The sequence below is a fragment of the Aegilops tauschii genome, chromosome 3 (assembly GCF_002575655.3).
Source record: "Aegilops tauschii subsp. strangulata cultivar AL8/78 chromosome 3, Aet v6.0, whole genome shotgun sequence".
NCBI classification, from domain to species: domain Eukaryota; kingdom Viridiplantae; phylum Streptophyta; class Magnoliopsida; order Poales; family Poaceae; genus Aegilops; species Aegilops tauschii.
Window position 1 is genome coordinate 562,201,636 of NC_053037.3, and position 26,402 is coordinate 562,228,037.

The window sequence follows — 26,402 nt, forward strand, 5'->3', positions numbered from 1 at the left end:
GTTGAAGTAAATTACTCACCCTGCGTCAAGGATCAAGTCCAACATTGACCCATTGTGAGCATGTTAGAATGAACGTGTCTTACGTCCGCACGTGTGCCGGTTGGTGCATAAATATTCAAATACATGTATATACATGGAGTGCGAGTATTTGAAACTTGATTTGAAGACCACGATTTTATTATCCCATTGCAACGAACGGGCCCTTTTGCTAGTTATAAGCAAACGATGGCTTTACCTCTTGAGTGCCTGTTTCAAGTGTATCCACTATTTTTTGGAGAAAGACATTCATCCGGCTTTATATGTAAATCACCAAAATGAAGCAAAAATGACAACACCAGTGAGTCATTATCTTTTACAAAACACATGTTGAAATATATTGTCTGTCGAGTTTAAACTTTGTAAATATTGGTTGGAGCATGAATTCAATCACATGCACACACATTAAGAATATCCAATTTACCAGTGTCTCCACTACTTATTGCCGCGGCTTTGCTTTTGGAGACTTAATCAGCACTGGATAGCGGTGGATGCACCCAGCCCATGGTCCATTGCTGTTGGGGGCTGGGACGATGCACTCCCACACCGCACTGTTGCATTTGAAGCCAGAGCCAAACCCGATCATCCATACGCGATCACCGTCATGCATACGGCCCTTGGCCTCGATATATGCTAGCTCATACCAAACTGAGCTGCTGGATATGTTTCCGAAGCGGTGCAGCGTCATTCGTGATGGCTCGACGTGCTTGTCCGACAGGCCGAGGCTGCGTTGAACCTCGTCGATGACCGCTGACCCACCGGCGTGTATGCAAAAATGCTCAAACGCCGTGAGGAAGTTGGGGACGTACAACCTAACACGCCCGCTGGACAGTTTTTGTGCCACGAAAGACATCGCAAACAAAAGCTGCTCAGAGATCGGGAGGACGATGGGCGCAATGGCGGTGATGTTGGCTTTCAGAGTGCGACCGGCGACGGCGATAAGGTCCATGGAGAGACCGGCACCCTTGTTCCCCTTGCCATCCTCCTCCTGGTATATGGACCGGTAGGACTTATCATCCGCCGCGGTGGTCGTGCGCACGGTGGCCGTGAGCCGGAACCGGGCATTTGCGGCGGACGTGGACAGCAGCACGGCCGCCCCGCCCATGCGGAACAGGCAGTACGGCAGCAGCATGGGCCGCTCGTTCCCGACGTAGAGGTGGGGCGACAGGGTCTCCGTGGACACGACCAACGCCCGTGCGCCTCGGGGCGCCGCCCGCAGGAGGTTCCTCGCGAGCTCTACCGATATCAGCCCGGCGCTGCACCCCATCCCGGATAGGTGCACGCTGCGGATGTCGCCTCGCAGCTTGTACTTGTTTACGATCATGTCGGTGAAGGACGGCGTGGGGTTGAAGCAGCTGCAGTTGACGACGAGTATGTCGATGGCGTCAAGAGGGACGTTCGTCTTGGAGAACAGTTCATCCATGGCCGAGAAGACGACGAGCTCCGCCTCCTCGCGGGCGGCGTCCAGCGTGCAGTACTTGTGCGGGGGGATGTAAAGGGCCGGCGTGGGTCCGCATGTCTCCTCCCCGAGGCCCGAGCTCTGGAGAAGCCGTGACATGAAGCGGATGCTCCCCTCGTTGAAAGTGGGTACTTCGCGTGCGTGCTCCACGAATGACGCAAATGGGATGCGGTAGTGATGAGTGCCATGGAAGCAGGCGTAGTCGACGAGGTACACCTTCCGCGGCCGCGATATTAGATACATGGTGAGTGCGGAGACAAGGAGGAAGCCGAACAAGAAGAGGTGCGCCGGCGTAAGGGCTCGGAGCCGACCCACGACCTCGTCGGGCCCGAGCCTTCCCGCCACAACCACGGTGGATGCGGCCATTGGTATGGTCATGATGGCTAGGAAGTTGTCTACCACCAGCTTGTAGACATATTTGAGGTGCTTGCAAATTCCTGATGAACTCATGGTGTCGAATCTCAAACATGTGTTTCTATGCGTGTGAATGTGAGGAGAGACCGGTCTTAGATATAGCAACTGATTCTATTGCTACCAACTACCAACTACTAATTATAAAATGGAATATGGTACATGTTGTAGCATTATGCGATCACATGTTTTTTTTCTATATATACCACTCAACTAACCATATCGTGCCAGATAGCCCCAAAACCAATTAAGGCACCCAATCCCTTCCAAAAAAAAAAAAAAAATTAACGTGCACGCCATGCAAACTACAGTAGACATTCTGGCGCTGCTACTGTTTCTACACCAGGTGGTTCTTCTCCCCGGATGGAAGAGTCACAAGAGCATGAACTTGGGGTCCGGTTGGGAAAGTGCACAACTACTAGCTTTGTTTCTAAATATAAGATGTTTTGGCAGTTGAAAGAGTACATCATTGGACATGAGAACAACGATTAGTCATTTCCTCCTTTCCGCTTTGGGTAAGCTGTCCATTTAGTCCTTACTATTACAGCACACCACCTATTTGGACACCGGTCATCTCGCATCTTTTTGTACACGATCATGTCGTCCATGGATGGGTGACACGCGGCAATTGGTGACGCCCGGTAAGTCAACTATTCAAACTGTTATTCGCAAAAAAAAAAAAATCAAAATGTTGTCTGGCTGCGGTCTGGCCTGACTGGGCTGTAAAGCTTTGTGAACTGGATCATTCTTGTCCAGGTTAATTAATGTGCCCCTTCTCCCTCGTGGAAAAAAGGTAAGACAATTGTTCCCTTTTCTGCGTGTATTTATCTAGTTGGCCCTTAGGCAACTACAATGCGGATCATCAAATCCTCTCAAAATATCAGTCCAAACTTTTTTTTTTTACCGTTCAACTGTGGTCATAAATTTGTTCGAATTCGTCTAGGTATCCAAAATCCCATAAACTGGAAATAAATATAGAGGAGGGTTATAAGTGTCCGGACATCCGCCATGTACGTCTCTGACAACATGGGCCCATGTTGAAAACCCTTGCTCTGCTCCGTCTAGAACCCTCCCTCTGCTCTTGCATTGGTGCTATTCATGCTGGTCAGAGTGGTCAAGATTGGATGCGACGACAAGACTTCTCCGTACACGCATTAATGCCTGCTGATAGGCTAGCCTCCCGCCTGACATTCACACCAGTGCGTTGACCAAGAAGCCTACTCCTGCCAGTGCTTGCACTGAGGCAGAGTCGATCCGCCTGCCCCAGCTATTTAAGCCCGCCGGCTGCGGATGTAAACCCTACACCGTCACCTCTCCTCTTCCCAAATCCGCTCCGATGGGAAGTCGAACAACTCGAAATGGATCTCCGCGACCCCCACCGGCTCCTGGTGCCGCTGAATCATAGAATAAATCCAAGGCACATAGTTGATCTACCGAGGACCAAGCAATCACACGAGCACGACACCGAGATTTGTTAACGAGGTTCATCGATATGACACCATCACCAGACTCGAGCAAAATTACTCTAGTTTGCGCTCCCAACTTCCGAAGTATCGGTTCAATGTCATCACACATCGATCATTGTCTGTATGAAAATGAACAACTCAAATATTGAGGACGCCAAATATTAGAGTTACTCGAACTCAACATCCTAACTCTTTCTTGTCTGCCGTCTAAAACTTCAAGGAATTTCACCATCGCCTCGTATCATCCTGAGTCAAATTCATAGTTGTTTCACCCCTTTTGGATAGTCTTTGACATGGCGCACCGTTATAGCACTCTACTTCCTTCTGTACTTTTCATCCACACTTTTCCATGTGCATCGAACAACACGGAATATATGGCCATGTACTCTTTCAGCTTTTGACAATTTCAGACTTTCTGCCACTTTCTCAGATTCTTCATGGTCAACTTTCGTCCATCAATGGGCACGGATAGACCAGTCACCAACTTAAACCTGGTACTTGTCAACACTGCTTCAGCACCCTCTTGCACACTTTGTCTGAGCATATGTCTGACCACTAGTGCCTTGGTCTATCGTTGTGTCCTGGGCTTACCGCATGCCTTGCCGCTATCACTGCATTGAGCCTCTGTTGTCCTGGTCGAGTCTCCTAGGTAGCTTCCCCACACTGCCTCAACCCCCACTGCAGAGAACCATCGATAATGTATCGCGTCTCCATCAGACCACTGTTACCCAGTCCGATCCACGTGTCTCTCGCTTACCCGTCAAAATAGGCTTTGACTCTCCATCGACTTATGTCGTAGCCCCTCCATCAGCTCAGAGTGAAGTCTTCCGCTAGACTCCAGCTCCACCTTCAACATAACTCAATGGTGGTTGTACGTGCCACCTCGCGCACATCAACTCCAACATCTCATGCGTACTTCATCTTGAATCAATCTCGCGTCATAGTCTTGTCAAAGCCGCATAAGCCCTCAGGCATACGCCATAGTCTTGTAGGGCAATCTTGGCCTTGCCGTTGTCAATGGTGTCAGAGAACTCCCCGTCACGAGTGATGGTTTTGTTAGTGAAGGTCTCCACAAAGATCTGCATCTTGAGGTCAAGTCTTGACGAATATCTGCATACCACCATGTTGATGAAATACGGAATGTGGTATAAACAACTTTTGAGTTTTGAATGCTGTAGTCAGCCAGAGTGCTGCCATCCTCAAGCTGCTTGCCAACAAAGAGGAAACAACCACTTCTCTTGAGGTAGATTTCTTCTGTTTTGGATCTTGACAAACATTTGTGTGCAGGGGCGAAGCTAGCAATATGGTGAGGTTTGGCCAACGCCATACCTAAGCTGCCTTACAAATACTAATATACTATGTATATATAATAGAGCCCAGCATATTTTTTATGTTTTGGGCTGAGGTGTGCCTCCTCCTGGATTAATTTGGTTGCTGCCGTTGGAGTGATGGGTCATGCCATGGGCTGTCCACATATCGTTAAGGACGTGTCTAGCGGGCGGCTGTTTGCCCATTAGCGCTTCCGGGCGGCCCACCTTTTTAGGAAATTTCCTGTCCCCTTCTTCCCGATTAGGAAATCCCATAGCGCGTTATTTCTTTGCGGTTCTTGTGGCCTTCCTTTTCACCTGACGGGCTACTCTGCTGGTCCCCACGTACATGCATGTGCATCTAGCACCATGTACTCATCATTAGTTGGCATTTACACTATCACGTGGTCTTCCTCATAGCTATCATTTATTTTTAAGTTCAACTTCTTTTAAAAAGATATAACTTTTGAACGGAACATCGAAAATAAGATCTGCTTTCACCGTTGGAACCCTCGCGTCGTGCTCTTCAAAACTAGATCCCACATAAGTATGTTTCAACGAATTTTTTTCGTGCAATTTTGTCCCCGTTTTGTGCAACTGACTAGCCGTCGATGTGCAACTATCTGACAGGGATGTGCAACTTTTCTCGTACACCGTAAACATGCAATTTTCCTCTATGAGACCTCCACCCCAAAACTACCTCCTTGCCGCGCCAACTGAGCAGTGCAGAGAAGTGCACATTGTCGCGCCAACTGAGCATATGTGTGTGCCAATAGTCCTGCCAACTAAGCATCAATGTGTGTGCAACTAGACTACATTGCCGCGCCAACTAAGCATATGTGTGTGCCAATAGTCCTGCCAACTAAATATTAATGTGTGTGCAACCAGACTACATTGCCGCGCCAACTGAGCATATATGTGTAACTAGTCCTGCCAACTAAATATCAATGTGTGTGCATCTAGATTACATTGTCGTGTCAACTGCGCATATGTGTGTGCAACTAGTGTCCTGCCAACTAAACATCAATGTATGTGCAACTAGACTAGATTACAAGCCAACTGAGCATATGTGTGTGCAACTAGTCTTCCTGCCAACTAAACATTAATGTGTGTGCAACTAGACTACATTACAAGCCAACTAAATATCAATGTATGTGCAACTAGATTACATTACAAGCCATGACAATTCACATGCAACTATGCGGACTAGATTGTGCAACTCTGTGGCCATGCATGTCTCAACTAGGACTACTATGTGTGCAACTACAACTACTGTGGATGCCAACAAAAATTATTCGCATTTCCCAGCAGCTACACACCATGAACCCTGAAGGGAAGAGGAGAAGAAAGCTGAAACTTGTGCAATAATGCTGAAGTTTGGTCACTTGTGGATCCAAACAACAGAGGACGAAAATGCAAAAGGAACCAAAAGATAAGGTTCCTCATCGTTGTGTGGTTACGAATCAATCGATTCGTTTGCTGCTGGTTCTAAACGGAGAAAACAACCGCTCTGGGGATCAAGCGACACTCCTTTGCTCGCCCACTGCTGAGCCGGAGGGCATCCTCGTCGTTCATCGACCGTGGCCGTCGTTGCTGCACCTTTTGCCGTCACACTGTGGAGCACGGTAGTTGCGGTTTGCGCCGCACTTCCGCGAGGATGCAGACTGAGCGCCACTTCAGTCGCTATCGGCGAGCACCTTCATCCCACTCGGCTAGCCCTTCTTCTTATCCTGTGGCTGTTCTTCGTCACCGCAGCTCCTGTAGCCTGCATCGGCATGGCTCCGTTGAGCCAATCCCACAACGAAGCGGATCTCAGCTAGCAGGACCCGATCCCATCAAGGAGCACGGGGTCCAACAGGATGGATACGCCGCGGTGTCCACCGGCAGCGGTGCCGCCGCGCTCGAGAGGTGGGTTAATGGCGGGCGGCGCAAGTTGGAGCAGAGGCGGCCGGCGCGACGTGTGGGTGACAGCGGCGGACGACGCGGGGGAATAGGGAAGAAGGGTGTGGATACGGGTGGATAACGACAAAACACCTGGACCGTTCGGGGCGGGATCGTGCGGTCACGAGCCGGCCGCTCGGGACGACGAAAAAGTGCACGTGCACTAAGAAGAATTCAGGTATCGTTAAACTAGGGCACGGTCCATCACGATTCACGACTGCTCGGCTGTTCCGCTGACTACTCGTTCGCGAGACGGTGAGGCGGCAGGGGAAAGGGGTTTAGGGCACGGGCGCTCGACATGTTGGAGTAGCCACCGGGAGGCCATCGACGCACAACCAGTGACCGGCGCAGCGCCAACTGGTGACATGGATTCCGCGAAGCCGTGATTGGTGAGGCGGTGACTCGGCGACTCCGCGAGGTTTTGCATATGGCTCCGAAGAAGAAGAGGTATGTAATTGTGCTTCTTCCCCCTTAAGCGCACCTGCTCAATTGTCATGTTATTTGCTCGAATCGTGTGAATGAAAAGTTATTCAATTTTTCTAGTGAAACTACTCTTTTTGTTGAATGACTAACCAATTAGTTTTTCTTGTTCTTTTTTTCTTCTATATAGACTTAAAGAGTATGTTTTGCTAAAGTCAGCCGCACTAGCAGCTCGAGTCTAACTCTACCTTTGGAAGTAGTCAACTAGATTGATATTGCTGAACTTAAGAAAGAATTTCAAAACAAATGTAGAAGAATGCCATTGCAAGTTTTTTTGTGTGTGAGAAACTTCCAATCTATTTATCTTCAATCATAGCAGTACAAAGAACCACAGAGGTAATAAAAGTTCCTAAATACTTAAACACGCAGCTGCGCTATTTGGACGCTGCGAACGCACGCGCTAGACGACAAAAAAGTAGGTCGCTGTACGGAACAAACGCGTTATCCGGTGGGTAGTGTAAAGAATACCCATGCGCATGCATGTGCCGACGTCATCTATTTATTCTGTTTCATTTTTTCAAAAAGCTACAACTTTTGAACCGAGTGTCAGAACGCAAAACCGTTTTCACCGCTGGGTTTCTCGTGACGAGCTCTTCAAAACTAGATCCCATATGAATATGTTTTGATGATTTTTTTAAAAGCAACTTTGATGCTAGATGAAGCAATTTTAGTGTTAAACATGAGCAACTCTGATGCTAGATGAACAAAACAACTCAACTTGCTCATTTGTTTTTTCTGCGTAAAATAGACAATCTAAGCAGTAATGTTAGGGACATTTGCTTGTTTCTGCTAGAACAATTTCTCACTTTTTGCCTTTCTTTGTAATTGAGTTGCTTTGGTCTTCTGCTACAACATACGAGAAGGTGGATGAGAGGGGGCGGGGAGTAGATCGAATATTTGGCTATTCAAGTTGCTCATACATTTTTCGTCTGCCTAAAGTAGATGCTAGGGGAGTTGCTTGGTTTTGCTAGGACAATTGCTTTTTTTTGCTAGGGAAGTTGCTTGTTTTTTTTGCTAGAACAGTTTTGCATTTTGTGTCCTTGTATGTTGAGTTGTTTGGATTTTTGCTAGAATAGATAAGAAGTTACATGAGGGAGGGGGTAGGATAGTTGTCCACAAAGGTTATTCAACTTGCTCATATGTTTTTTCTGCGTAAAATAGACAATCTAAGTAGTAATGCTAGGAACCTCTGCTTGTTTCTGCTAGAACAATTTCTCACTTTTTGCGTTTCTTTGTAGTTGAGTTGCTTTGGTCTTCTGCTACAACATACAAGAAGGTGGATGAGAGGGAAGAGTAGATCAAATATTTGTCCATAAAAGGCTATTCAAGTTGCTCATACATTTTTCCTCTGCCTAAAATAGATGCTAGGGGGAGTTGCTTGGTTTTGCTACCACAATTGCTTGGTTTTGCTAGGGTAGTTGCTTGTTTTTTTCCTCTGCCAAATCTTCCACCGACGATGCTCAATTGCTTATATATGATGAAAAGTTGTCTACCAAAGTTTCTAAATTATCTACGAAGTACTTGCTAGGTAAATTCACTAGTACACATTGTGCAAGACAACTTGCTTCTATTTAACACTCAAGTTGCCTCATCTAGTTTTAAAGTTGCTCTAAAAATATATTCATGGAAACATATCCATATGGGATCTAGTTTTGAAGATCTCATCGTAAGAAACCTAACCGTGAAAACAGATTGCAATTCCGAGGATCCATTCAAAAGTTATAACTTTTTCAATTTTGTGAAACGACATTTAATGCAAAAATGGATTAGCATGTACCTACGGCCGTTGCCTAGTGTGAACGCATTAATTATTGATTTTCATGTCGTGTGTCAGACGCATGTCTCTGCATGTGAATGCTAATAATTTCCTTTTCTAGTGGCACGTATAAGTATATGCCATATACGGCGATGCGCTGGAGGGCGTCAACGAGCGCCCGTGCGCCCACTAGCCAGGTCCATATAAGTTACAACCATGTCCGTGGATCACCTAGCGGCGACTGCAAGCACTGGAGTGAGCCGAAGGTGCCGCCGTCATCGCCCCTCCCTCACTGGAGCCGAGCAAACCTTGTTGTAGTAGAAAGTTGGGAAGTCATCATGCTAAGCCCCATAAGACCAGCACACCAGAGAAGCAACCATCGCCGATGAAGAAAGTTAGAAATCATAAGGGTCAACTTGTAAACACCCAAACGAAGACGAACGAATGCCGGATCCAACAGATCCATCAAAGACCAACACCGACCGAATCCCGTGAGATACGACGGAGACAAACCCCCAAACGCCCTCCGACGATGCTAGATGCACCATCGGGACGGGGATAGAACGTGGGAGACATCATTCCTACTAAGGGACATCGTCGCAGCCACACAGCCCCAACCTAGACGATGAATCTAACAAGAACGGGAACGGGGTCCCTCCCACCGGCGAGAGGCCGAGATCCTCGACACCTCCATGGCCTAGAGGCCATCGGAGATGGGGCGGACCGCCGGTGAGCTTTTCTTGTGGAGGAGGAAAGAAAAATTGATTTTCATCATGTGTATGTATTCTTCCTAACCATGTCACTTGCATAATGTGCTTTCTACCATATCCTACTAGTTACTAATTCATGATTTATCTATAGTTCTTACGTTTTATAGGTCACCTTTATGCACGTCTAGTTAATATAGATCACACATCGGCAATCCATCATCCATGTAATTTTCAACAAGTGAGGTATTTAGAGTGCCCATACTTACGTTTTGGATTTTGGTTTTATTTGTTGACACCAAGTAATATATACTAGTATTCTATTAGTAAGCTCTTACACAGTTGAGTTAAACATAGATTTTTTCTTTTAATAAACTCCGTCACACTTAAAAATTATTCCTACCTCCGCCACTGTCCGCGTGCCATCTTAGAGTAGAAGATACAGATTACTAAGAGGGTGCTTGGATCCAAGGGACTTATTTTAGTCTGACTAAAAATAGTCTTTTTAAGAGGCTAAAGTTCCGAGCACCCCTGACTAAAAAGGGGCTAAAAGTAGTCTTGAGACTAAATTTTTTTAGTCAGGGGCACCCCTACTAAAATGTGGATTAGTCCTCTCTCCTTATTTAACTCCTCTTCTTTAACACATGCGAGTTCTGGATTGGAGGGTTTAGAGGATAATAAATGCTCATTAACTTGATTTTAGTCTCTTTAGTATTTGGATCCAAGCATGGGTGAGGCTAAAAAGTTTTAGTCCCACTACTTTCAGTCATGAGACTAAAACGTATCAAGCACCCTCTAACTACCATGCCTACAATTAAATTAGGAGAGAGAAAGTGGTTCTCAAGATTAATTACCATGTCTCACAACTAAACCAGGGGAGAGACATCAATTATCAGACCGGACAGTTAAAATCAAGTGCAAGGAGATTTATTATTACCAGATCCCAATCAAGGGATTAAATTTTGGTGCGTACCGAGCGCGCTGGCCAAAAGAGTCCTTTGGCCTCGGCGCCCCAGCTGCCAAAAGATCAGCCCCACAGCGGTTGCAATGGATAAGACCGACACTAAACCTCTATCCGAAACGAAAAGGTCGAGCAAAACTATCCGCGGCGAAGCCACCCGCTTCCGGAAACTCCGACCCAACAACCAGCCTCTCCCTTCCTCCAAGCAGCCGCAACGCTCAGCAGAACCCAAACAAACCATCACCGCTGTCACACCAAACAAAGCAGAGCATAGGGCGAAGGGTCGACATCGGATCGGCATGATCCTCGTGGCGGTCATGGCGGAGCTGCTGGAGGAGTACACGGCGGCGGTGGCGCGCGCCCTGGAGCGGCTGCTGTCCGCGGCGCCGCTGCGCATCCTGCCGCGCCGCGTGCGGTTCGTCGTCCTCCGCACCCTCCCCTTCGCCTCCCCCTCGCCGCCCGTGCCGCCGCCGCCGCCGCCCGCGCACGCCGTCCCCGTTCTGCTCGCGCGCTGATCATGGGCGGATCGAGCTTAGCTCATGCTTTGAGCTCTGAACTCAAGTGAGGCTGCTTCTTGTACATACTCCGGTCCGGTTACTGGCCCAATAACTTGGTTAGCTAAAAGCAAGTACTCTGCTTCTGATGTTTGGCTGTCCTAGAGATGTTGGTGTACCTTGTAATTTCTTGCCTGTTCTTTGACCTTGCGGAGTAGTAGTCGGTCATGGCTCAACTGGTGATGAGATATGTAAATTTCTGTATATATATGCCAGCATGTCTCTTTCGGATGCATTTCGATCCGCAGATTGTTGATTTGGAACAAAAATTCCGAAAGAGTCGATCAACTGCTAGTCTGCGTACAGGCAACCCGCAAACCCGGTTGGTAAAAACCGTATTATGCCTTGTACGATTGCATTGGGTTTGAGGGGGATTAAAGAGGATTGTGAGGATTAAATCCCCTGCAAGTTAAATTCCTTCCCAATTCTTTTCAAGCCTCTCCAATCCTCTTGGGAAGAGATTAAATTAGGGCAAGCGTTTGGGAAAAATAAAGGACGATGATAACTGCCACACGTATGGGCGTTAAGGGGTCTGCCCACACGTTTTGTGTGGTGTTTAACATGATCAGTCCACACGCCTACGTGTGGGCAAAACAAGTAATGCACATACGCCTTTTTTTCCTCGCGGTCCCTCTCACATGCTTACGTGTGGGCGAAATAGATAATGCCCACACGCCCGTACGTCAGGCCTCCTACCTCATGGTCCCGCACGCCTCGCATGACAGTCACCACGTGCCCCGCAGTTGCCATGGTCCGGACCCTCTTCCATGTTCGTTTAACTGTAGTTGCCATGTCGCTGAACCACAGTTGCCATCTCAGGTCAAGTGCCAGATGCCATTTTGGACAGATGCAGTTGTTGCCATGTATGGTTTGGTTTACTATAGTTGCCATGATTTAAAAACTTTAGGGTTGCCATCTACTAACACTAGACAGTTGTCATGTATGGTTTGTTTACTACAGTTGCCATGATTTGAAAACTTTAAGAGTTACCACCTACTAACACTAGGCAGTTGCCGTGTAGCGCTACAAAGAGACATGGCAAAATAACATGTTCGGGTAAAGAGAGAGTTGCCATCTGCTTACAAGCACACTAGGGCAGTTACCATGTACCCTGCAAAACACATGGCAACTGATATGTTCGGGTAAAAGAGAGAGTTGCCATATTGTTACAAGCACACTAGGGCAGTTGCCATGTACCCTGCAAAACACATGGCAACTGGCAGCTTTTGGTGTGGGAGAGGAGACGGGCGTGTGGGCGAACTGATAAATGCCCACACACCAACCCCTACTAGTAGAAAAAGGCCCATTTGTCCCGGTTCTAGAGGCCCATTTGTCCCGGTTCAGGAACCGGGACAAAAATGTCGGTACTAAAGCCCCATACTTTTAGTCCCGATTCTTGTACCAACCGGGACAGATGGGCCTCCGCGTGGCCGCTGCGGCGAGCCCAGGCAGGAGGGCCTTTGGTCCCGGTTGGTAGCACCAACCGGGACCAAAATGTTGGGGAACGTAGTAATTTCGAAAATTTTCCTACGCACACGCAAGATCATGGTGATGCATAGCAACGAGAGGGGAGAGTGTTGTCCACGTATCCTCGTAGACCAACAGCGGAAGCGTTATCACAACGCGGTTGATGTAGTCGTACGTCTTCACGATCCGACCGATCAAGTACCGAACGTACGGCACCTCCGAGTTCTACACACGTTCAGCTCCATGACGTCCCTCGAACTCCGATCCAGCCGAGTGTTGAGGGAGAGTTTCGTCAGCACGACGGCGTGGTGACGATGATGATGTTCCACCGACGCAGGGCTTCGCCTAAGCTCCGCAACGGTATTATCGAGGTGTAATATGGTGGAGGGGGGCACCGCACACGGCTAAGAGATCTCAAGGATCAATTGTTGTGTCTCTGGGGTGCCCCCTGCCCCCGTATATAAAGGTGCAAGGGGGAGGCAGCCGGCCAAGGGGAGAGGCGCGCCATAGGGGGGAGTCCTACTCCCACCGGGAGTAGGACTCCTCCTTTCCTTGTGGGAGTAGGAGAAGGGAAGGGGGAAGGAGAAAGAAGGATGGGTGCGCCCCCTTTCCCTAGTCCAATTCGGACCAGACCATGGGGAGGGGTGCGACCACCATTTGAGGCCTTTCTCTCCTTTCCCGTATGGCCCATTAAGGCCCAATACGAATTCCCGTAACTCTCCGGTACTCCGAAAAATACCCGAATCACTCGGAACCTTTCCGAAGTCCGAATATAGTCGTCCAATATATCGATTTTTACGTCTCGACCATTTCGAGACTCCTCGTCATATCCCCGATCTCATCCGAGACTCCGAACTCCTTCGGTACATCAAAACTCAATAAAACTGTCATCGTAACGTTAAGCGTGCGGACCCTACGGGTTCGAGAACTATGTAGACATGACCGAGACACGTCTCCGGTCAATAACCAATAGCGGGACCTGGATGCCCATATTGGCTCCCACATATTCTACGAAGATCTTTATCGGTCAGACCGCATAACAACATACGTTGTTCCCTTTGTCACCGGTATGTTACTTGTCCGAGATTTGATCGTCGGTATCTCGATACCTAGTTCAATCTCGTTACCGGCAAGTCTCTTTACTTGTTCCGTAACACATCATCCCGCAACTAACTCATTAGTCACAATGCTTGCAAGGCTTATAGTGATGTGCATTACCGAGTGGGCCCAGAGATACCTCTCCGACAATTGGAGTGACAAATCCTAATCTCGAAATACGCCAACCCAACAAGTACCTTTGGAGACACCTGTAGAGCACCTTTATAATCACCCATTTCCGTTGTGACGTTTGGTAGCACACAAAGTGTTCCTCCGGTAAACGGGAGTTGCATAATCTCATAGTCATAGGAACATGCATAAGTCATGAAGAAAGCAATAGCAACATTCTAAACGATCGAGTGCTAAGCTAACGGAATGGGTCAAGTCAATCACGTCATTCTCCTAATGAGGTGATCTCGTTAATCAAATGACAACTTATGTCTATGGCTAGGAAACATAACCATCTTTGATTAACGAGCTAGTCAAGTAGAGGCATACTAGTGACACTCTGTTTGTCTATATATTCACACATGTATTATGTTTCCGGTTAATACAATTCTAGCATGAATAATAAACATTTATCATGATACAAGGAAATAAATAATAATTTATTATTGCCTCTAGGGCATATTTCCTTCAGTCTCCCACTTGCACTAGAGTCAATAATCTAGATTACACAGTAATGATTCTTACACCCATGGAGCCTTGGTGCTGATCATGTTTTGCTCGTGGAAGAGGCTTAGTCAACGGGTCTGCAACATTCAGATCCGTATGTATCTTGCAAATTTCTATGTCTCCCACCTGGACTAAATCCCGGATGGAACTGAAGCGTCTTTTGATGTGCTTGGTTCTCTTGTGAAATCTGGATTCCTTTGCCAAGGCAATTGCACCAGTATTGTCACAAAAGATTTTCATAGGACCCGATGCACTAGGTTTGACACCTAGATCGGATATGAACTCCTTCATCCAGACTCCTTCATTTGCTGCTTCCGAAGCAGCTATGTACTCCGCTTCACATGTAGATCCCGCCACGACGCTTTGTTTAGAACTGCACCAACTGACAGCTCCACCGTTCAATGTAAATACGTATCCGGTTTGCGATTTAGAATCGTCCGGATCAGTGTCAAAGCTTGCATCAACGTAACCATTTACGATGAGCTCTTTGTCACCTCCATATACGAGAAACATACCCTTAGTCCTTTTCAGGTATTTCAGGATGTTCTTGACCGCTGTCCAGTGATCCACTCCTGGACTACTTTGGTACCTTCCTGCTAGACTTATAGCAAGGCATACATCAGGTCTGGTACACAGCATTGCATACATGATAGAGCCTATGGCTGAAGCATAGGGGACATCTTTCATCTTCTCTCTATCTTCTGCAGTGGTCGGGCATTGAGTCTTACTCAACTTCACACCTTGCAACACAGGCAAGAATTCTTTCTTTGCTTGATCCATTTTGAACTTCTTCAAAACTTTGTGAAGGTATGTGCTTTGTGAAAGTCCAATTAAGCGTCTTGATCTATCTCTATAGATCTTGATGCCCAATATATACGCAGCTTCACCGAGGTCTTTCATTGAAAAACTCTTATTCAAGTATCCCTTTATGCTATCCAGAAATTCTATATCATTTCCAATCAGTAATATGGCATCCACATATAATATCAGAAATGCTACAGAGCTTCCACTCACTTTCTTGTAAATACAGGCTTCTCTAAAAGTCTGTATAAAACCAAATGCTTTGATCACACTATCAAAGCGTTTATTCCAACTCCGAGAGGCTTGCACCAGTCCATAAATGGATCGCTGGAGCTTGCACACTTTGTTAGCTCCCTTTGGATCGACAAAACCTTCTGGTTGCTTCATATACAAGTCTTCTTCCAGAAATCCATTCAGGAATGCAGTTTTGACATCCATTTGCCAAATTTCATAATCATAAAATGCGGCAATTGCTAACATGATTCGGACAGACATAAGCATCGCTACGGGTGAGAAGGTCTCATCGTAGTCAATCCCTTGAACTTGTCGAAAACCTTTCGCAACAAGTCGAGCTTTATAGACAGTAACATTACCATCAGCGTCAGTCTTCTTCTTGAAGATCTATTTATTTTCAATGGCTTGCCGATCATTGGGCAAGTCAACCAAAGTCCATACTTTGTTCTCATACATGGATCCCATCTCAGATTTCATGGCCTCAAGCCATTTTGTGGAATCTGGGCTCACCATCGCTTCTTCATAGTTCGTAGGTTCGTCATGGTCTAGTAACATAACGTCCAGAACAGGATTACCGTACCAGTCTGGTGCGGATCTTACTCTGGTTGATCTACGAGGTTCAGTAATAACTTGATCTGAAGTTTCATGATCATCATCATTAACTTCCTCACTAATTGGTGTAGGTGTCTCAGAAACTGGTTTCTGTGATGAAATACTTTCCAATAAGGGAGCAGGTATAGTTACCTCATCAAGTTCTACTTTCCTCCCACTCGCTTCTTTCGAGAGAAACTCCTTCTCTAGAAAATTTCCGAATTTAGCAACAAAAGTTTTGCCTTCGGATCTGTGATAGAAGGTATACCCAACAGTCTCCTTTGGGTATCCTATGAAGACACATTTCTCCGATTTGGGTTCGAGCTTATCAGGTTGAAGTTTCTTCACATAAGCATCGCAGCCCCAAACTTTAAGAAACGACAACTTTGGTTTCTTGCCAAACCACAGTTCATAAGGCGTCGTCTCAACGGATTTTGATGGTGCCCTATTTAACGTGAATGCAGCCGTCTCTAAAGCATAACCCCAAAACGATAGCGGTAAATCAGTAAGAGACATCATAGATCGCACCATATCTAGTAAAGTGCGATTACGACGTTCGGACACACCATTACGCTGTGGTGTTCCGGGTGGCGTGAGTTGCGAAACTATTCCGCATTGTTTCAAATGTAGACCAAACTCGTAGCTCAAATATTCTCCTCCACGATCTGATCGTAGAAACTTTATTTTCTTGTTACGATGATTTTCAACTTCACTCTGAAATTCTTTGAACTTTTCAAATGTTTCAGACTTATGTTTCATTAAGTAGATATACCCATATCTGCTTAAATCATCTGTGAAGGTGAGAAAATAACGATATCCGCCACGAGCCTCAACATTCATCGGACCACATACATCTGTATGTATGATTTCCAACAAATCTGTTGCTCTCTCCATAGTTCCGGAGAACGGTGTTTTAGTCATCTTGCCCATGAGGCACGGTTCGCAAGTACCAAGTGATTCATAATCAAGTGGTTCCAAAAGTCCATCAGTATGGAGTTTCTTCATGCGCTTTACACCGATATGACCTAAACGGCAGTGCCACAAATAAGTTGCACTATCATTATCAACTCTGCATCTTTTGGTTTCAATATTATGAATATGTGTGTCACTACTATCGAGATCCAACAAACCATTTTCGTTGGTGTGTATGACCATAGAAGGTTTTTATTCATGTAAACAAAACAACAATTGTTCTCTAACTTAAATGAATAACCGTATTGCAATTAACATGATCAAATCATATTCATGCTCAACGCAAACACCAAATAACACTTATTTAGTTTCAACACTAATCCCGAAAGTATGGGAAGTGTGCGATGATGATCATATCAATCTTGGAACTACTTCCAACACACATCGTCACCTCTCCTTTTACTAGTCTCTGTTTATTCTGCAACTCCCGTTTCGAGTTACTACTCTTAGCAACTGAACCAGTATCAAATACCGAGGGGTTGCTATAAACACTAGTAAAGTACACATCAATAACATGTATATCCAATATACCTTTGTTCACTTTGCCATCCTTCTTATCCACCAAATAGTTGGGGTAGTTCCGCTTCCAGTGACCAGTCTCTTTGCAGTAGAAGTACTTAGTCTCAGGCTTAGGACCAGACTTAGGCTTCTTCACTTGAGCAGCAACTTGCTTGCCGTTCTTCTTGAAGTTCCCCTTCTTCCCTTTGCCCTTTTCTTGAAACTAGTGGTCTCGTCAACCATCAACACTTGATGTTTTTCTTGATTTCTACCTTCGTCGATTTCAGCATCACGAAGAGCTCGGGAATTACTTTCGTCATCCCTTGCATACTATAGTTCATCACGAAGTTCTACTAACTTTGGTGGTGACTTGAGAATTCTGTCAATCACTATTTTATCTGGAAGATTAACTCCCACTTGATTCAAGCGATTGTAGTACCCAGACAATCTGAGCACATGCTCACTAGTTGAGCGATTCTCCTCCATCTTTTAGCTATAGAACTTGTTGGAGACTTCATATCTCTCAACTCGGGTATTTGCTTGAAATATTAACTTCAACTCCTGGAACATCTCATATGGTCCATGACGTTCAAAACGTCTTTGAAGTCCCGATTCTAAGCCGTTAAGCATGGTGCACTAAACTATCAAGTAGTCATCATATTGAGCTAGCCAAACGTTCATAATGTCTGCATCTGCTCCTGCAATAGGTCTGTCACCTAGCGGTGCATCAAGGACATAATTTTTCTGTACAGCAATGAGGATAATCCTCAAGTTACGGACCCAGTCCGTGTAATTGCTACCATCATCTTTCAACTTTGTTTTCTCAAGAAACGCATTAAAATTCAACGGAACAACAGCACGGGCCATCTATCTACAATTAACATAGACAAGCAAAATACTATCAGGTACTAAGTTCATGATAAATTCAAGTTTAATTAATCATATTACTTAAGAACTCCCACTTAGATAGACATCCCTCTAATCCTCTAAGTGATCACGCGATCCATATCAACTAAACCATGTCCGATCATCACGTGAGATGGAGTAGTTTCAATGGTGAACATTACTATGTTGATCATATCTACTATATGATTCACGCTCGACCTTTCGGTCTCCGTGTTCCGAGGCCATATCTGTTATATGCTAGGCTCGTCAAGTTTAACCTGAGTATTCCGCGTGTGCAACTGTTTTGCACCCGTTGTATTTGAACGTAGAGCCTATCACACCCGATCATCACGTGGTGTCTCAGCACGAAGAACTTTCGCAACGGTGCATACTCAGGGAGAACACTTATACTTTGATAATTTAGTGAAGGATCATCTTATAATGCTACCGTCAAACAAAGCAAGATAAGATGCATAAAGGATTAACATCACATGCAATCAATATAAGTGATATGATATGGCCATCATCATCTTGTGCTTGTGATCTCCATCTTCGAAGCACCGTGCTTGTGATCTCCATCTCCGAAGCACCGTCATGATCACCATCGTCACCGGCGCGACACCTTGATCTCCATCGTAGCATCGTTGTCGTCTCGCCAACTTATTGCTTTTACGACTATCGCTACCGCTTAGTGATAAAGTAAAACTATTACATGGCGATTGCATCTCATACAATAAAGCGACAACCATATGGCTCCTGCCAGTTGCCGATAACTCGGTTACAAAACATGATCATCTCATACAACACATTATATCACATCATGTCTTGACCATATCACATCACAACATGCCCTGCAAAAACAAGTTAGACGTCCTCTACTTTGTTGTTGCATATTTTACATGGCTGCTACGGGCTTAGCAAGAACCGTTCTTACCCACGCATCAAAACCACAACGATAGTTTGTCAAGTTGGTGCTGTTTTAACCTTCGCAAGGACCGGGCGTAGCCACACTCGGTTCAACTAAAGTGAGAGAGACAGACACCCGCCGGTCACCTTTAAGCAACGAGTGCTCGCAACGGTGAAACCAGTCTCGCGTAAGCGTACGCGTAATGTCGGTCCGGGCCGCTTCATCTCACAATACCGCTGAACCAAAGTATGACATGCTGGTAAGCAGTATGACTTATATCGCCCACAACTCACTTGTGTTCTACTCGTGCATAGCATCAACGCATAAAACCTGGCTCGGATGCCACTGTTGGGGAACGTAGTAATTTCAAAAAAATTCCTACGCACACGCAAGATCATGGTGATGCATAGCAACGAGAGGGGAGAGTGTTGTCCACGTACCCTCGTAGACCAACAGCGGAAGCGTTATCACAACGCGGTTGATGTAGTCGTACGTCTTCACGATCCGACCGATCAAGTACCGAACGTACGGCACCTCCGAGTTCTACACACGTTCAGCTCGATGACGTCCCTCGAACTCCGATCCAGCCGAGTGTTGAGGGAGGGTTTCGTCAGCACGACGGCGTGGTGACGATGATGATGTTCCACCGACGCAGGGCTTCGCCTAAGCTCCGCAACGGTATTATCGAGGTGTAATATGGTGGAGGGGGGCACCGCACACGGCTAAGAGATCTCAAGGATCAGTTGTTGTGTCTCTGGGGTGCCCCCCTGCCCCCGTATATAAAGGAGCAAGGGGGAGGCAGCCGGCCAAGGGGAGAGGCGCGCCATAGGGGGGAGTCCTACTCCCACCGGGAGTAGGACTCCTCCTTTCCTTGTGGGAGTAGGAGAAGGGAAGGGGGAAGGAGAAAGAAGGAAGGGTGCGCCCCCTTTCCCTAGTCCAATTCGGACCAGACCATGGGGAGGGGTGCGGCCACCTTTTGAGGCCTTTCTCTCCTTTCCCGTATGGCCCATTAAGGTCCAATACGAATTCCCGTAACTCTCCGGTACTCCGAAAAATATCCGAATCACTCGGAACCTTTCCGAAGTCCGAATATAGTCGTCCAATATATCGATTTTTACGTCTCGACCATTTCGAGACTCCTCGTCATATCCCCGATCTCATCCGGGACTCCGAACTCCTTCGGTACATCAAAACTCAATAAAACTGTCATCGTAACGTTAAGCGTGCGGACCCTACGGGTTCGAGAACTATGTAGACATGACCGAGACACGTCTCCGGTCAATAACCAATAGCGGGACCTGGATGCCCATATTGGCTCCCACATATTCTACGAAGATCTTTATCGGTCAGACCGCATAACAACATACGTTGTTCCCTTTGTCACCGGTATGTTACTTGCCCGAGATTTGATCGTCGGTATCTCGATACCTAGTTCAATCTTGTTACCGGCAAGTCTCTTTACTCGTTCCGTAACACATCATCCCGCAACTAACTCATTAGTCACAATGCTTGCAAGGCTTATAGTGATGTGCATTACCGAGTGGGCCCAGAGATACCTCTCCGACAATTGGAGTGACAAATCCTAATCTCGAAATACGCCAACCCAACAAGTACCTTTGGAGACACCTGTAGAGCACCTTTATAATCACCCATTTACGTTGTGACGTTTGGTAGCACACAAAGTGTTCCTCCGGTAAACGGGAGTTGCATAATCTCATAGTCATAGGAACATGTATAAGTCATGAAGAAAGCAATAGCAACATTCTAAACGATCGAGTGCTAAGCTAACGGAATGGGTCAAGTCAATCACGTCATTCTCCTAATGAGGTGATCTCGTTAATCAAATGACAACTTATGTCTATGGCTAGGAAACATAACCATCTTTGATTAACGAGCTAGTCAAGTAGAGGCATACTAGTGACACTCTGTTTGTCTATATATTCACACATGTATTATGTTTCCGGTTAATACAATTCTAGCATGAATAATAAACATTTATCATGATACAAGGAAATAAATAATAATTTATTATTGCCTCTAGGGCATATTTCCTTCAGTCTCCCACTTGCACTAGAGTCAATAATCTAGATTACACAGTAATGATTCTTACACCCATGGAGCCTTGGTGCTGATCATGTTTTGCTCGTGGAAGAGGCTTAGTCAACGGGTCTGCAACATTCAGATCCGTATGTATCTTGCAAATTTCTATGTCTCCCACCTGGACTAAATCCCGGATGGAACTGAAGCGTCTTTTGATGTGCTTGGTTCTCTTGTGAAATCTGGATTCCTTTGCCAAGGCAATTGCACCAGTATTGTCACAAAAGATTTTCATAGGACCCGATGCACTAGGTTTGACACCTAGATCGGATATGAACTCCTTCATCCAGACTCCTTCATTTGCTGCTTCCGAAGCAGCTATGTACTCCGCTTCACATGTAGATCCCGCCACGACGCTTTGTTTAGAACTGCACCAACTGACAGCTCCACTGTTCAATGTAAATACGTATCCGGTTTGCGATTTAGAATCGTCCGGATCAGTGTCAAAGCTTGCATCAACGTAACCATTTACGATGAGCTCTTTGTCACCTCCATATACGAGAAACATATCCTTAGTCCTTTTCAGGTATTTCAGGATGTTCTTGACCGCTGTCCAGTGATCCACTCCTGGACTACTTTGGTACCTTCCTGCTAGACTTATAGCAAGGCATACATCAGGTCTGGTACACAGCATTGCATACATGATAGAGCCTATGGCTGAAGCATAGGGGACATCTTTCATCTTCTCTCTATCTTCTGCAGTGGTCGGGCATTGAGTCTTACTCAACTTTACACCTTGCAACACAGGCAAGAATTCTTTCTTTGCTTGATCCATTTTGAACTTCTTCAAAACTTTGTGAAGGTATGTGCTTTGTGAAAGTCCAATTAAGCGTCTTGATCTATCTCTATAGATCTTGATGCCCAATATATACGCAGCTTCACCGAGGTCTTTCATTGAAAAACTCTTATTCAAGTATCCCTTTATGCTATCCAGAAATTCTATATCATTTCCAATCAGTAATATGGCATCCACATATAATATCAGAAATGCTACAGAGCTTCCACTCACTTTCTTGTAAATACAGGCTTCTCTAAAAGTCTGTATAAAACCAAATGCTTTGATCACACTATCAAAGCGTTTATTCCAACTCCGAGAGGCTTGCACCAGTCCATAAATGGATCGCTGGAGCTTGCACACTTTGTTAGCTCCCTTTGGATCGACAAAACCTTCTGGTTGCTTCATATACAAGTCTTCTTCCAGAAATCCATTCAGGAATGCAGTTTTGACATCCATTTGCCAAATTTCATAATCATAAAATGCGGCAATTGCTAACATGATTCGGACAGACATAAGCATCGCTACGGGTGAGAAGGTCTCATCGTAGTCAATCCCTTGAACTTGTCGAAAACCTTTCGCAACAAGTCGAGCTTTATAGACAGTAACATTACCATCAGCGTCAGTCTTCTTCTTGAAGATCTATTTATTTTCAATGGCTTGCCGATCATTGGGCAAGTCAACCAAAGTCCATACTTTGTTCTCATACATGGATCCCATCTCAGATTTCATGGCCTCAAGCCATTTTGTGGAATCTGGGCTCACCATCGCTTCTTCATAGTTCGTAGGTTCGTCATGGTCTAGTAACATAACGTCCAGAACAGGATTACCGTACCAGTCTGGTGCGGATCTTACTCTGGTTGATCTACGAGGTTCAGTAATAACTTGATCTGAAGTTTCATGATCATCATCATTAACTTCCTCACTAATTGGTGTAGGTGTCTCAGAAACTGGTTTCTGTGATGAAATACTTTCCAATAAGGGAGCAGGTATAGTTACCTCATCAAGTTCTACTTTCCTCCCACTCGCTTCTTTCGAGAGAAACTCCTTCTCTAGAAAATTTCCGAATTTAGCAACAAAAGTTTTGCCTTCGGATCTGTGATAGAAGGTATACCCAACAGTCTCCTTTGGGTATCCTATGAAGACACATTTCTCCGATTTGGGTTCGAGCTTATCAGGTTGAAGTTTCTTCACATAAGCATCGCAGCCCCAAACTTTAAGAAACGACAACTTTGGTTTCTTGCCAAACCACAGTTCATAAGGCGTCGTCTCAACGGATTTTGATGGTGCCCTATTTAACGTGAATGCAGCCGTCTCTAAAGCATAACCCCAAAACGATAGCGGTAAATCAGTAAGAGACATCATAGATCGCACCATATCTAGTAAAGTGCGATTACGACGTTCGGACACACCATTACGCTGTGGTGTTCCGGGTGGCGTGAGTTGCGAAACTATTCCGCATTGTTTCAAATGTAGACCAAACTCGTAGCTCAAATATTCTCCTCCACGATCTGATCGTAGAAACTTTATTTTCTTGTTACGATGATTTTCAACTTCACTCTGAAATTCTTTGAACTTTTCAAATGTTTCAGACTTATGTTTCATTAAGTAGATATACCCATATCTGCTTAAATCATCTGTGAAGGTGAGAAAATAACGATATCCGCCACGAGCCTCAACATTCATCGGACCACATACATCTGTATGTATGATTTCCAACAAATCTGTTGCTCTCCATAGTTCCGGAGAACGGTGTTTTAGTCATCTTGCCCATGAGGCACGGTTCGCAAGTACCAAGTGATTCATAATCAAGTGGTTCCAAAAGTCCATCAGTATGGAGTTTCTTCATGCGCTTTACACCGATATGACCTAAACGGCAGTGCCACAAATAAGTTGCACTATCATTATCAACTCTGCATCTTTTGGTTTCAATATTATGAATATGTGTGTCACTACTATCGAGATCCAACAAACCATTTTCGTTGGTGTGTATGACCATAGAAGGTTTTTATTCATATAAACAGAACAACAATTGTTCTCTAACTTAAATGAATAACGTATTGCAATTAACATGATCAAATCATATTCATGCTCAACGCAAACACCAAATAACACTTATTTAGTTTCAACACTAATCCCGAAAGTATGGGAAGTGTGCGATGATGATCATATCAATCTTGGAACTACTTCCAACACACATCGTCACCTCTCCTTTTACTAGTCTCTGTTTATTCTGCAACTCCCGTTTCGAGTTACTACTCTTAGCAACTGAACCAGTATCAAATACCGAGGGGTTGCTATAAACACTAGTAAAGTACACATCAATAACATGTATATCCAATATACCTTTGTTCACTTTGCCATCCTTCTTATCCACCAAATAGTTGGGGTAGTTCCGCTTCCAGTGACCAGTCTCTTTGCAGTAGAAGTACTTAGTCTCAGGCTTAGGACCAGACTTAGGCTTCTTCACTTGAGCAGCAACTTGCTTGCCGTTCTTCTTGAAGTTCCCCTTCTTCCCTTTGCCCTTTTCTTGAAACTAGTGGTCTCGTCAACCATCAACACTTGATGTTTTTCTTGATTTCTACCTTCGTCGATTTCAGCATCACGAAGAGCTCGGGAATTACTTTCGTCATCCCTTGCATACTATAGTTCATCACGAAGTTCTACTAACTTTGGTGGTGACTTGAGAATTCTGTCAATCACTATTTTATCTGGAAGATTAACTCCCACTTGATTCAAGCGATTGTAGTACCCAGACAATCTGAGCACATGCTCACTAGTTGAGCGATTCTCCTCCATCTTTTAGCTATAGAACTTGTTGGAGACTTCATATCTCTCAACTCGGGTATTTGCTTGAAATATTAACTTCAACTCCTGGAACATCTCATATGGTCCATGACGTTCAAAACGTCTTTGAAGTCCCGATTCTAAGCCGTTAAGCATGGTGCACTAAACTATCAAGTAGTCATCATATTGAGCTAGCCAAACGTTCATAATGTCTGCATCTGCTCCTGCAATAGGTCTGTCACCTAGCGGTGCATCAAGGACATAATTTTTCTGTACAGCAATGAGGATAATCCTCAAGTTACGGACCCAGTCCGTGTAATTGCTACCATCATCTTTCAACTTTGTTTTCTCAAGAAACGCATTAAAATTCAACGGAACAACAGCACGGGCCATCTATCTACAATTAACATAGACAAGCAAAATACTATCAGGTACTAAGTTCATGATAAATTCAAGTTTAATTAATCATATTACTTAAGAACTCCCACTTAGATAGACATCCCTCTAATCCTCTAAGTGATCACGCGATCCATATCAACTAAACCATGTCCGATCATCACGTGAGATGGAGTAGTTTCAATGGTGAACATTACTATGTTGATCATATCTACTATATGATTCACGCTCGACCTTTCGGTCTCCGTGTTCCGAGGCCATATCTGTTATATGCTAGGCTCGTCAAGTTTAACCTGAGTATTCCGCGTGTGCAACTGTTTTGCACCCGTTGTATTTGAACGTAGAGCCTATCACACCCGATCATCACGTGGTGTCTCAGCACGAAGAACTTTCGCAACGGTGCATACTCAGGGAGAACACTTATACTTTGATAATTTAGTGAAGGATCATCTTATAATGCTACCGTCAAACAAAGCAAGATAAGATGCATAAAGGATTAACATCACATGCAATCAATATAAGTGATATGATATGGCCATCATCATCTTGTGCTTGTGATCTCCATCTTCGAAGCACCGTGCTTGTGATCTCCATCTCCGAAGCACCGTCATGATCACCATCGTCACCGGCGCGACACCTTGATCTCCATCGTAGCATCGTTGTCGTCTCGCCAACTTATTGCTTTTACGACTATCGCTACCGCTTAGTGATAAAGTAAAACTATTACATGGCGATTGCATCTCATACAATAAAGCGACAACCATATGGCTCCTGCCAGTTGCCGATAACTCGGTTACAAAACATGATCATCTCATACAACACATTATATCACATCATGTCTTGACCATATCACATCACAACATGCCCTGCAAAAACAAGTTAGACGTCCTCTACTTTGTTGTTGCATATTTTACATGGCTGCTACGGGCTTAGCAAGAACCGTTCTTACCCACGCATCAAAACCACAACGATAGTTTGTCAAGTTGGTGCTGTTTTAACCTTCGCAAGGACCGGGCGTAGCCACACTCGGTTCAACTAAAGTGAGAGAGACAGACACCCGCCGGTCACCTTTAAGCAACGAGTGCTCGCAACGGTGAAACCAGTCTCGCGTAAGCGTACGCGTAATGTCGGTCCGGGCCGC

The 26,402-nt window shown here is 45.4% G+C and overlaps 2 protein-coding genes across 2 annotated transcripts in view; one reads left to right on the forward strand and one right to left on the reverse strand.

Annotated features, from left to right (window-relative positions):
• Window positions 1-385: 385 nt before the first annotated feature.
• Window positions 386-2,018, reverse strand: LOC109748104 (3-ketoacyl-CoA synthase 5-like). The gene has a single exon (XM_073511155.1). The coding sequence runs from the start codon at window positions 1,943-1,945 to the stop codon at window positions 476-478; it is 1,470 nt and encodes a 489-aa protein (XP_073367256.1). The 5' UTR covers window positions 1,946-2,018; the 3' UTR covers window positions 386-475.
• A 152-nt stretch (window positions 2,019-2,170) lies between these two features.
• The window catches only part of LOC109749691 (uncharacterized), a 67,551-nt gene continuing 43,319 nt past the window's right edge, over window positions 2,171-26,402 (forward strand). Inside the window, exon 1 of the mRNA XM_045235160.2 lies at window positions 2,171-2,216. The gene's annotated coding sequence lies outside the window, so the exon portion shown is untranslated. The remainder of the gene's footprint in view (window positions 2,217-26,402) is intronic.